Here is a 13869-nt window from a genome sequence, read left to right on the forward strand (position 1 = left end):
CAAAAGGTGCAGACTATCTGCTGGTACCTCGTATCGTGAAGGCTACATCAGGGGGTGGAGCCTTTTCTTACAAAGCCCCACAGTTATGGAACAGCCTTCCAAGTAGTGTTCAGGAATCAGACACCATCTCAGCGTTTAAGTCTAGGCTGAAAACATATCTGTTTAGTCAAACCTTTTGTTAATGGTTTTTATGAGGTAAAGGAGTAGATCTGGAGGGTCCTCAGACAGAGTGTTTTGGTAAACTGGGATGTATGGATGCTGTCAGTCCCCAACTCACTTGCTCTCTCGAGTTTGTTGACGGTGTAGTGGCTGCTGCTTTATGTCCCGGGGCTCCCTCATGCCTGTGTTACCTTCTGGCTCTCCCCTTTTAGTTATGCTGTCATAGTTAATTGCCGGAGTCCCTGCTTGCACTCAGTGCAATATGTATACTGTTCCTACTTATTCAGGTGACATTGGGCATACCTAACAACCTGTGTTTTCTCTCCCCCCAATCTGTCCCTCTGAGTTACATGTTGGTCCTGGGATCGAGATGCTGACCTCTTCTGCTCCTCGGACCTGTCTGATCCATCCTGGTGCCCTGTGTCTGGTTGGAGTCTCATCGCATCGCTCCTGTGGAGGACGGCCCCATATGGACAGTTGAAAGTCACACCTGGAGGACGCTCTGGACTCTTACAGTAATGCTTTTATGGCTGAGGACTACAGTTGACTTGCTAACTTTAGGACTGCAGTTGTCATGAACAGTTTTGCACTCAAGTTTCCATCAATGAAGAGTTTATAACATCAACGAAACTGACTTCATGTTAAAACTGTTAATGTTATAGTCATGTTGTTGCCCAAATGAGGATGGGTTCCCTTTTGAGTCTGGTTCCTCTCGAGGTTTCTTCCTCATGTTGTCTGAGGGAGTTTTTCCTTGCCACCGTTGCCACAGGCTTGCTCATTGGGGATAGATGAGGGATAAAATTAGCTCCTGTTTAAAGTCATTCAAATTCTGTAAAGCTGCTTTGCGACAATGTTTATTGTTAAAAGCACTATACAAATAAACTTGACTTGACAAACTGGCTTGTGGTAAAAGCGGCATCCTCTGACAGAGCCGTGTTTAAAGTCACTGAGCTCTTTAGTCCGACCCATTCTACTGCCAGTGTTTGTCTGTGGAGATTGTACAGCTATGGGCTTGAGTTTATTCACCTGTTAGTAATGAGTGCGGCTGAAACAGCTGAATTAGGAGGGGTGTCCACATACTTTTGGCCATATAGTGTACAGCAGAGCTAATGTTATATGTCAAAATGATCATTAATATCAGTAATTTGTGTATTTACTGAAATTCCTTTCAGACCACACACACACACACACACAGTTTATGGGTCATTCCGTGAAATCGGTATATTTTGCATCCCAGAGAAATAATCTGTCATGAAATCACTATAATACCAAATACATGCATAATTCGAAAACATAACATTAGTATGTCTTCTCCCATCAACACTACCTCAAAATTAAGTGAATTAAATATTATTGTCCATGGTTAAATGTGCTATTATGTTGATAAGGCAGGGATTTCGGCTTGTCCCTCACTATGAAAGTTATTTTTCAGCAGGTTGTTTTAATTGTAAATTGTTGTTAAAATGATACAAATTTTGCATTTCTATATTGTTCTACAACTAATCTCATTGTTAAATAATGTTTTCGGCATGAATACTTTTTATCTTTATAAATCATTTTATCAGTGTCCCCTGATTTCAAGTCAACACTGTTACTGACACAAAAACACCCCTGTAAAATAATGGCACATTCCAGCAGTGACATCATTCACAGGAAGTTACATCATTTACAGGAAGAGGATTAACAATCTTTGAAACACAAATAAGTTTCTCTCTTCTATAATGTAAAATTTTATTGTTTTATGAGATTGTTGGGGGTGAGGACATCATACAGCATCATTACTGTTACCAATTTTTTACATATTAATTAAAATTATAATTTTCATATCTTGATGTTTACCATATCTACAAGTAATCTCCTTTCAAACTGTATGACATCTGCTCTTGTGACCTTGAACATTAGCTAGCTAGGGGCAAATTAGCTTAAAATCATCAATCCTGTTACTGTCAGTCCTGTTACTCTCCCCAGAGTAACAGCTTTGACATCTAAGTAACAGGAGTGACATTGATTAGGCTTCACTCTAGTCACACAGTTTTAAAAGTTTATTTAGTTAAATTGCTATCATTTTTAAAAAGTTTCATTGTGTATTTTTAAAAATTTCATTCAAGTATCATTGAGATGATGCCCATATTATGCAGTGTGGGTGCTTATGAGCGTTTATTACAGTTTTGGTAACATTTGCTAGTAGTGCCTAATATTTAATGACTTACTGAGGTTGCTGTCTTATTTGCTAGCTAAAGATAATATTGTTATTTTGATTATTTGTTTATATTTATGCTTTGATACACTTTTACAGATGCTATTAGTATGCCATTAAGTGCAGCAGAAAAGCAAAGGCGCTATCGCGCTCGCCGAGACCAAGATCCTGAGAGAAGGGCCAAGTACCTTGAGTGGGAGAGGAAGAAATGGAAGAGAGACAGAGAACAGGGAAAGAAGAAATCCATACATGAGTGCAGTCAGAGAGAGCAGAGGTTACAGCGGAGAAAATGGAGACAAGCCCAGGCAAAGAGCAGAGCAGCAAAAAAGGCAGTTTCAGTTGCACTCAGTAGTGTAGCAACTCCTCCAGTGAGCCCAGAACAGGCAAATCAAGAAGAAGCTGGTCCTTCAAGGTCAAAACAATAAAAAAATAAGTCACTATAAGCCAGGTGTACATGCAGGTATACATATACACAGATAAAGTGTGTTAGAAGCAGTGCAATTCTGCATGGAAGAATGCATTCAAGAACAGACACAGAACAAGTACATTATATATGTGTATTTCTAAAACTGATAGTTCCGGTCCTTGATTGCGATTGGTTGAATCACGTTCGATGCCGTTGTAAAATCCACGATGGCTCCGACAGCATTTCGTTCTATATTGCTGCACCATAGAAATTGTTATCTATGAATAATTCATTACATTTCTCTGAGCTCCGTTTCTTATTAACATTATAGTATGGTTACATTCTGAGTTTTAAATCTCATTTTCCTATGGTGCTACCTCCCTCAATGGCAGGAAAGTTTTCATTTCTAATACTATGTTTGTACAGCTTTTAGTCTCTAAACTGCTACACAATACAGTTGCCATACATTCTCAGATTTTTATGCATTTACTTTCATTCTACCCTTAAAGTATATGTTTTCAGTTTTGATGTGAAGATGATACACTTTCATATGTGCTGATTGCTATTGCTGTTCTCAGTGTTTCACGCATCTTCAATGAGGCATGTAACTTGTGATAAGTGTTAACGGTCTGGTGATGTTGCATGTTCACCATGTTAACCAATTTGATGGAGTTTTTACCCGACTCGGTGTGAATTTTGATTTGATGGAGTTTTTACCCGACTCAATGTGAATTTTGATACTTCAGAGATTTGTGATGTGTGATCGGTCTTTATGGTCTGGTTTTACTGAAGATCAGTTTCAATTAAAGTAACATTCTTCTAAAACTCTTGTTAATGATGTGTAAATGCAATGACACACAGAACCTCACCCTCTATCTGTTAAAGAAAATGAAACCAAATATCAGCTAAAAGAACTTTGTCTAGAAGTCATGATTCCAACTACAAATCCCTCAAAACATTACATTTCTTAGAATTCAATGTGCTTCACTATTATAAATATTCAAATTCCATGCAAATACTATTTCAAAGATACTGTTACTTATAAAGCATAATAATAACAACAATAATACATGCAGTAATGTTTTTAAAAGATACAAATATGTACAATGTGCTGAAGATTGTGTCTCATCATCCCTGTTACTCTTGTCAGTCCTGTTACTTCATAGGTCAGTCCTGTTGTTGTCATTAATTTGATAAAAATGTAAAAATGACAATTCGAAGGGCCAGCCAGATATTATCATTCCAATTAAGACTGTAAACCATTTTAGAAAATACATTTGATTCAATACCTCTCTCATAAAAATACTTGTATATCTTAATTTATATGTGGTCTACTTTTTCAATTTAGACTTTCTTGGTCATTTGAAAGATAAAATATAATATTTAGAATTATATTCATAATCTGCAATAATCCTAGTGAAAAGAGGGACTGATGTGCTGCTCATACATGTGTAAAATATTACACAATTCAAATTCTAAATATTTTATATAGTAACCATTTTGTCCATAACAGGGTTGACAGATAAATCGTATCAGGAAGTACATAACATGTCATAAAATGAATAAAATAAATAGCCTGAGATGGCACCATGTAATTTATTGTCACTTTAAGATGTCTTCTTTCCATAGGTATTTTAAAAATTGAGAAAAAAGAGATTTTATATTTAAATTTTTCAAAGTTGAAAAGATACCGATTTCGTGGAATGACCCTTATTCTCACCTGCATTTTGCTTCTCCTTTTGAAGCTCTGAGGCTGAAACAGAGAAAATAGTTTTGAGTATTCTGTGTAAATTCTATATAAAAGTATAAATAGATGAAGCAGTGTAATATAGTGATAAAGTAAATGAACAACACATCAGATTGCGGTGATGAAATGTAAGTGTCCTCTGATGTTCTATATTTGTTAAATGATGAAGCACACTTCACACAGCGGAACATGATGTTACAGGTCAGTTATGACTCCGATAGAAAACAAGTCATTTAATGTATTGTGAGTGATGTGTTTGTGTCTCTGCTCTTCTTACAGAACCCTCGATGGAGTGAAATCAGAGTCAGTAGAAACTCAACCTGAATTTGTAATGCTTGAAAAGAAATGTGTAAATGTGATGATTGAAAACTGAGAGTGTGAATCTTAAGATATTTGAATGTATTTGTCCTAAATTAAACCATCTGAAATTCTGACACTGAAAATTTAGGTTACGAAATTCAAGGTTTCAGAAATTCTGGTTTCAAGAATTCAGGTCGTAATAAAATGATGTAGTATAATATCGGGTTCTGCTAATGCTCATTTCACTCCATAAACCTCCTTCCTGTTTACGTACTTCCTGTTGTCCAAATCTGGATACATGACCTGAGCTGCCCATAATCTGGTAGCATTCATTTCACTAAACATGAGAAGGAGCTGTAATTTCTGCCCTCTGCCCCGATCTGCACCTTCACCATGTTAAACTGTGTCTCTATAAGTCCTGGGTACTGAGGGGAAGGGGTTGATAAAACTACTGAGTCAGTGTTAGTGCGAGTTCAGCACAATCGCTACCACATTTAATATCACACAGTGCCTTACTGCTGCACAATATGATAGAAAATCATCAAATACACTACCAGGACAAAAAAAGTCACAGTTTGGATTTAAATTAGTAAATGCTTAAGAGCCTTTGATTGGATAATTACTGAGGTCATTAATATGTTTCAGCTGGCAGCAATTATTTTCAACAAATACAATTAGATTCAATAACAAAAATGTGTGTAGTGCACCATGTGAATAATATTTACACTACAAACCAAAAGTTCAAATTCGAGACAAGACACACTTGTAGGATCCTGTTTAATACACTGTTATTATTTCCCCAAACTCTCGCGGTTACCAGAGGACTAGCCTCCCACTGTAACCCTAGCTATGTAACAGGCAAGAGGCCGAGGGCTACAGAAACAGAGATCGGCGCCGCCCTATGCGCCATATGGTGCGGGAAAGGACTTTAGCCTTTATTATTTCCCATGGTGTTCATTGTACGTGTTGAATAAAACCAGATTTCACTTGACTGAACTTGAGATTTCTACTTCATGATTATACATTTTATAGAGAGTAAAAATGTGGTGTTGAACACATGAATGGGTTCATATGGATAATATTATATACACTATATGGACAAAAGTATGTGGACCCCTGACCATCACACCTCCTGTATCTGAGCTTCTTGGACGTCCCATTCCAAAACCATGGGTGTTAATATGGGGTTGGCATTGCGCATAGTGATCTGAAGCTTGTGTGCAGCTGTTGGCCATGGAAACCTATTTCATGAAGCTCCTGATGCACATTTCTTGTGCTGATGTTGCTTCCAGAGGCAGTTTGGATCTCTGTAGTGAGTGATGCAGCAGAGGGTTTTTCTGCACTACGTGCTTCAGCACTCAGCGGCCCTGCTCTGGGAGTTTGTGTGGACTGTCACTTCGTGCTTGAACTGTTGTTGCTCCTCGACGATTCACAATAATAACACTAACCCTATGGCCCCTGATGTCACAAGTCACTCATGTCGCTTGTATTTTGTCTCTTGTGGGCGTGGAGCAAGCACGACTGTTGTCGCCGGTGGGTGTGTACCGTCCATTCAGCTCCAATGAGGAGGAGTCCTGAACAAAATGTCGCCTCCAGCACACAATTTACTCCAAGATATGATTTACTTGTACTGAAAATATACTTTTAATTGTAACATTTTATCAAAGTGGAAAAAGTGAGAATTGTGTGTTTGTTGTACGCTGTATAACATGCAACTTTGTATTAGCGGAACAGAGCTCCATACTGAAGAGAATATGGGAATGCATCGACCTGATTTTTGATGGCTTTTGACTGTACAATGTCCATCTGTCCATATGAACTACTCATGAACACTTGACCACCAGACAACGAGATTTGTATCTTTATTTACATAAGACTGATTTTTCCTCCCAGTGCTTATTTTTAATTTGATTTTGAAAAAAAAATAATAATAATACATTTTATTTATATTGCCCTTTACATCCAAAGATCTCAAAGGGCTACAGGTTAAAAAGAGAACTTAGAGTCTAAAAAGAGAAACTACTAAAAAAAGAAACTACTAAAAAGAGAAACTACTAAAAAGTGGGACTAAAAGTTTTATTAAAAAGAAATGTCTTTAAATGTCTTTTGAAACAGTCAGTGGACTGTGGTGCCCTCAGGGTGTCAGGGAGGGCATTCCACAGCCTAGGTGCAGCAGTGCAGAAGGCCCTGTCTCCCATTGTCCTCAGCCTGGTTCTAGGAATCTGGAGAGAGTTTGAGTGAGTGGAGCGGAGGGAGCGTGGTGCGCTATGTGGGAGAAGAAGTTCTTTGAGGTAGGGGGGGGCATGTCCATGGATACATTGGTGTGTGAGGAGGGAAACTTTGTATTGGATGCGGGCAGAGACAGGAAGCCAATGGAGTGAATGGAGGATAGGGGTGATGTGCTCATATTTGCGCACTCTCATCAGGATCCTGGCTGCAGAGTTTTGGATGTATTGCAGCCTCTGCAGACTCTTGCTAGGGATCCCAATGAGAAGTGCATTGCAGTAGTCCAGTCTGGAAGAGATAAAGGCATGGACTAGCTTTTCGGCATCTGAGAAGGAGAGAATGGGGCGGAGTTTGGAGATATTTCTGAGGTGGTAGAAGGAGGTCTTACAGAGGTGGTTTATGTGGGATTCAAAGGTAAGTTGGGGGTCCATTTTCACACCAAGATTGGTGACTACAGATGAGAGGGGAATGTTGGAGCCAGAGAAGTCAATGCTGAGTATAGGTGATGATTGAATCTGGTGAGGAGTGCCAACCAGGATGGCTTCAGTTTTGGCGCTATTGAGTTGGAGAAAATTTTGCCCCATCCATTCCCTAATCTCCTCCAGACAGATGGTGAGTTGGGACGGGGCTAATTGTGATGAGGAGGGTGGAGTTGCATGTTTGACATTGACATAGAGCTGTATGTCATCAGCGTAGCAGTGGAATGAAAAACCATGATGACTGATGACCTGACCAAGGGGAATGAGGTAAAGGATGAAGAGAATAGGGCCCAGGACTGACCCTTGGGGAACACCACAGGTGACTGTGTGAGGGTTTGAGGTGGAGTGGCCCATGGAGATGTACTCTGTCCGGTTAGTGAGATATGACTGAAACCAACTGAGCACAGTGCCAGAGATTCCGATGGTAAGGTTGAGTCTGTTTAATAGGATGTTGTGATCAACTGTGTCAAATGCGGCGGATAGGTCCAGGAGGACGAGGAGAGATGGAGAACCAATGTCAGATGACATCAGGAGATCATTTGTGACTCTTACAAGGGCAGTTTCTGTGCTGTGGGCAGAGCGAAAGCCGGATTGGAATTTTTCGTAGAGGTTGTTGAGTTTTAGATGGTTTTGAAGATAGGTGGCCACTGCTTTCTCAAGCACTTTAGATATAAAGGGGAGATTGGAAATAGGCCTATAATTTGAAAGGACCTCTGGGTCAAGAGTGGGCTTTTTAAGGAGTGGTTTGATAATGGCTCTTTTTAAAGCGGAAGGGACGAAACCAGCTTGGAGAGAGTGATTGATAACAGAAGTAATCAGTGGCTTGAGGGCAGTGCTATGGGTTTTTACCAGGGAGGATGGGAGAGGGTCCAGAGCACAGGTGGAGGGTTTCATCTTCATGATGATGTGCTGCACTTCTTCTGACGTGACCAGGGGAAAGCAATGGAGGGGTTGGGTGATGGCACATATTAGGGGTGTAGTATCTGTAGAGGGACCAGGAAGGGAAGAACGGATGCGTGCAATTTTGGAGGTGAAAAAGTCCATGAGGAGATTGCACTGTTCTTCTGTTGATGGTGAAGATTTAGGCTTGAGAAGGTGGTTAACAGTGGAGAATAGCTGTTTTGAGTTTCCAGGGCTATTTCTGATGACATCGGAGTAAAAAAATGACCTTGCCTCTTTGAGAGAAGTTGAATATTGCTGTTTGTGCTTCCGATATTCCTGCTTGTGTACAGTGAGGCCAGAGGCCTTGCAGCGCCGCTCAAGGACGCGCCCTGCTGCCTTCATTTTCCGAAGCTCATCCGTAAACCAAGGAGCTGAGCGTGAGAAGGTAACTGTTCTGGTTTTGACGGGGGCATGCTGGTCCAGCAGGTTGCTCAGGTGGCTGTTATAGTAGTCAACTGCTTCGTCAACGGATGAAAAATGTGAGGAGAGGTGCTGAAAGTCTGCTGCCAAGTGTTCGTGATTAATGTTTTTGAGGTTTCTGAAGCGGATATTTCGTTTGGGATTTGAAAAACCAGATGAGGACTGCAAATCCAAAGAAATAACTTTGTGATCAGAGATGCCTAGGTCATACACCTGCAGGTTGTCAAGAGGGGCAGAGTTTGTGATGACCAGGTCCAAAGTGTGCCCCCTACTGTGCGTGGGGACATCAATGAGTTGCTTTAAATTGAAGCAGTCCAGTAATTGCAGAAATTCAGCAGCAAAACGACAGGAGGGAGTGTCAACATGAATGTTCATGTCACCAAGGATGACAACATCCGCAGCAGAGGTGCAGAAAGTAGTGAGGAGATTGGACATCTCGGGGATGAAGGAGGGGTTAGGTTTGGGTGGTCTGTAGACAAGGAGGAACAGCACAGGGGAAGGGGGCTTACATTTAAAAGCAAGACATTCAAATGAGGTAAGTGCAGGTAGTGGTTGTAGGGATAACTCCAGATCACTGCGATGGAAGACTGACAGGCCACCACCGCGACCTGAGCTACGGGCTTTCTGGAGGTAGCTATATCCCAGGGGACAGCTCTCATTTAAAGTGAAAAAATTGTCAGGTTGGTGCCAGGTCTCAGTAATGCACATCAAATCAAGACACTTTTCCAGTATGTGGTCGTAGATGAGGCAAGATTTGTTTGTTATTGATTGGGCATTTAAAAGTTCAATTTTAATGCTAGATGGGACAGCAAGTCTTTGTAGTGGCCATAGTAGACTGAAATCCACTCCACGTTTTTGATCTGTGTCCCGGAGAGGTGTTGTCATGGCGACGCCTACACTACTTGTCCAGTAGGAGAGAGCGTTCTGATGACGTGTCTGAGGAGCGACAGTTCGCGTGGCTGACCAGAGAGCCGGGACAGCAGAGTTTGTCTGTGAGTAGAGGAACTTTCTACGGGAACTTCTATGGCTATAACGCGGGCGGCGAAGAAGACCAAGTTCTTTTATCACAGATAAGCATGATGGAGTAGAGAAACTTCTGAGATTCACCAACTGCTCGAAGGAATAACTCAGCATAGTAGCAACGGCGGCGTGGCAGACGGTGCACTGCAAGTTGTTTTTTAGCCGCCTAGATAACCGAAAGGCTACACAGTCCTCCGGCTATGTGGCGGCGATGGCAATGGGTTACAAGTCTTGCCAGATGCACTTCTCACGGGCAGGGGCGAGCAAAGGCCTGAAACCCAGGCCAGGACCAGAGAGGAGACATTCCAGCCGCCACGGCGACGCAGATCCCAGGAGTCCCTTCACGATGTTGTGCAAGCAGCAGCAGGTAACTTGACGTTAACGTTGAGCAGCCAGGACTCAATAACAGCAACCTCACTATCCAACAGGTCCGACTGGTCAGTAACACGAACAGTAAAAATGTATTTAACAGACTCAACATTAGTATGTTCTGTTAAACTATAAGCGCATAAAACCGTTTATAACTCTACAATCATATTTTACACTAATCTGGAGCACCGCTGTTGGGCAGTGCCATATATAGTGTGCGTGTGTGTGTGTGTGTTGTCTCGATACAGGTTTAATGAGAAATCCTAAAGGACAGGTTAAACTGAATCCACTGTGAAGAGGTCCCCCCCCATTTTAGTTTAGTTAAGCAGTACATAGGAACTAATTGCAGGTCGGAAATAAAATGAGGCAGGAAAGAAAAAATATTGTACTACGTGTCCCAAACGATTAGTCTGAGGAATCGTTTGAGCCAGTTGTTTGGATTTACCACTTCATACCTAATTTGCATAATGTTGAGAAAATGTAAACTCGCATGTTGCTTGTCGCGTTGTCACTGTCGCTGAAATCGCAGCTCTGTGTCACGTGTGTATAGAGAACATGAATGGCTGCCTGTTGCTTTGTTGCTCGTGAGTGTGAACATATCTTTCCAGCTGACTGAGGCAAATCTAGCAGAGCAGAAATTTCACAAACTGGCTTGTGGTAAAAGCGGCATCCTCTGACAGAGCCGTGTTTAAAGTCACTGAGCTCTTTAGTCCGACCCATTCTACTGCCAGTGTTTGTCTGTGGAGATTGTACAGCTATGGGCTTGAGTTTATTCACCTGTTAGTAATGAGTGCGGCTGAAACAGCTGAATTAGGAGGGGTGTCCACATACCTTTGGCCATGTAGTGAACAGCAGAGCTAATGTTGTATGTTAAAATGATCATTCATATCAGGAATTTGTGTATTTACTGAAATTCCTTTCAGGCCACACACACACACAGTTTATTCTCACCTGCATTTTGCTTCACCTTTTGAAGCTCTGAGGCTGAAACAGAGAAAATAGTTTTGAGTATTCTGTATAAATTCAGTATAAATCGATGAAGCAGTGTAATATAATGATAAAGTAAATGAACAACACATCAGATTGCAGTTATGAAATGTAAGTGTCCTCTGATGTTCTATATTTGTTAAATGATGAAGCACACTTCACACAGTGGAACATGATGTCACAGGTCAGTTATGACTCCGATAGAAAACAAGTCTGTGGCAGCGGGGGCGTGGTCTAGCATCGGTCTGTGACAGGAGGGCGGAGTCGGGGAAGTTAAGTGGCAGAATCACTACACCTGTTGTTAATTAATGTGTTTGTGTGTCTTCCCAGTGACCGCGCCCTATTTAAGGAGAGAGAGCGAAAGCAGAGGGGGCTCTCTCTCCCCAACCAGATGACTTATGTGTGTGTGTGTGTGTGTGTGTGTATGCGTGTGGCTGGGAGAGTGTGGTTTTAATAAAAAGAGTTTTTGGAACTCAGTTCTGTCCTGCCGTCCTTCTGTGCTCCACCCACGTACATGGACTGTTACAGTGGTGCCGAAACCCGGGACCCGAGCACAGAAGACAACAGCCCCATGGAGTCCTCCACCTTCGCCGACCTGATCCACGCCCTCTCCACGGCCCAACAGAGCCAGCACCAGGTGCTGCTTGCCCTCAGAAAGGAGCAAGAACAATGGTTCGAGGCCCTGGTGCTGGCGCAATAGGAAGATCGTCGGGCGTTCCGGCACCTCCTCGCGTCGGCAGGGTCCACCATCTCCACCGCCGCGGGCCCTTCCCCCCTCACCCTCACGAAGATGGGCCCGCAGGACGACCCCAAAGCATTCTTCACGCTCTTTGAGCAGGTAGCAGAGACCTCGGAGTGGCCGGTGGAACAGTGCGCCTCCTCCCCCTGCTAACGGGAGAGGCGCAGCTGGCCGCGCTACAGCTCCCCGCCGACCGGCCTACGCAGACCTTCGCCGGGCTGTCCTCCAGCGGGTGGGACGCACCCCGGAGCAACAACATCAGCGTTTCCGCGCTCTGTGCTTGAAGGAAGTCGGCCGGCCGTTTGCATTTGGCCAGCAACTCCGGGACGCCTGCTGGCAGTGGTTGAGGGCCGACAGTTGCGACGCCGAGGGACTCATCGACCAGGTGGTACTGGAACAGTTTGTCGCGCGTTTACCAGCGGGAACCGCAGAGTGGGTCCAGTGCCACTGCCCGGCGTCGCTGGATCAGGCAATCGAGCTGGCGGAGGATCATCTGGCGGCTGTCCAGGCGGCAGGACAGCAGATGGCATCTTCTCTTCTCTCCTCTCTCTCTCTCCCCCTCCTCCTCTGTCCCGTCCTCTCCCCGTTCCCCCACCGCGGAGGCGGGGGCCGGCACCAACCCAGCCGGCCCGCCGCACCCGTGGTGCCCTCCCGTTTCTCCCTTCTGTGTCTGTCTCTCCCCCACCTCAGGTGAGTGAGCCCCAGATCACTGGTGCAGAGGGAAAGCCCGGGCCGGTTTGCTGGCGCTGCGGGGAGCCGGGCCACCTTCAAGAGCAGTGCACGGCGATGGAGGTGGGCGCGGTGGTTCGGATCCCCGATGCGCCAGAGGCCGCCCTCGATCGGGCCGGTGCGTATCGCATACCGGTGAGTATCCAAGGGGCTACATATCAGGCGTTGGTGGATTCTGGTTGTAATCAGACCTCAATTTGCCAAAGCCTGGTTCAAGATGAGGCATTGGGGGGAGCACAAGGGGTGAAGGTGTTGTGTGTGCACGGGGATGTTCACCGCTACCCTTTGGTGTCGGTCCACATTATTTTCAGAGGGGAGAAATTTATAGTGAAGGCGGCGGTTAATCCTCGCCTTACCCACTCTTTAATTTTGGGGACTGATTGACCGGGATTTCGGGGTTTAATGACACGCCTAGTAAAGAGTGGGTCCTGCCATTTGACAGGGGGAGGTCCCGGTGTCGCTTTGGCGGGAGCAGCTGTCACAGAGCCGTCTACGTCATCTCCGCGTCAGAGTGAGGAGCCGCCGGCTCCTCCTCTCTCTATTGGGGAATCCCTCACGGATTTCCCATTAGAGCAGTCGCGAGACGAGACTCTCCGGCATGCGTTTGACCAAGTGAGAGTAATCGATGGTCAAACGCTCCAGCCGAACGCCACCCCGTCCTTCCCTTACTTCGCGATTATGAAGGCTAGATTATACCGAGTGACGCAGGACACTCAAACTAAAGAGCGAGTCACGCAGCTTTTAATTCCGAAGAGCCGCCGGGAATTGGTATTCCAGGCGGCTCACTTTAATCCCATGGCCTGACACTTGGGGCAGGATAAAACACTAGCCCGAATAATGGCCCGATTCTATTGGCCGGGGATTCGCGGCGATGTCCGTAGGTGGTGTATGGCGTGCCGCAAATGCCAGTTAGTAAATCCAGCGGCCATTCCAAAAGCACCTTTGCGCCCTCTACCGTTAATCGAGACCCCGTTCGAAAGAATTGGGATGGATCTCGTCGAGCCATTAGATCGGTCAGCATGAGGGTACCACTTTATCTTAGTTCTGGTGGACTATGCAACGCGATACCCGGAAGCCGTGCCTCTTCGCAATATCTCAGCATGCAGTATTGCGGAGGCACTCTTCCGCGTCATCTCCCGAGTTGGAATC

The 13869-nt window shown here is 44.1% G+C and overlaps 1 protein-coding gene across 4 annotated transcripts in view; it reads right to left on the minus strand.

Moving 5' to 3' along the window:
* Positions 1 to 13869, minus strand: part of LOC132869846 (butyrophilin subfamily 1 member A1-like) — a 124314-nt gene that overhangs the window by 28829 nt on the left and 81616 nt on the right. For 3 of the 4 annotated variants that reach the window (XM_060903515.1, XM_060903449.1, XM_060903366.1), the window contains 2 exons: positions 11217 to 11249; positions 4483 to 4515 (listed from right to left, as the gene is read on the minus strand). The exons of the other annotated variant lie outside the window; for it this stretch is intronic. In XM_060903515.1, coding sequence (XP_060759498.1) covers positions 4483 to 4515; positions 11217 to 11249 — 66 coding nt within the window. The remainder of the gene's footprint in view (positions 1 to 4482; positions 4516 to 11216; positions 11250 to 13869) is intronic. 4 annotated transcript variants of the gene reach the window in all.

Source organism: Neoarius graeffei, chromosome 1 (genome assembly GCF_027579695.1).
Source record: "Neoarius graeffei isolate fNeoGra1 chromosome 1, fNeoGra1.pri, whole genome shotgun sequence".
Taxonomy (NCBI): Eukaryota; Metazoa; Chordata; class Actinopteri; order Siluriformes; family Ariidae; genus Neoarius; species Neoarius graeffei.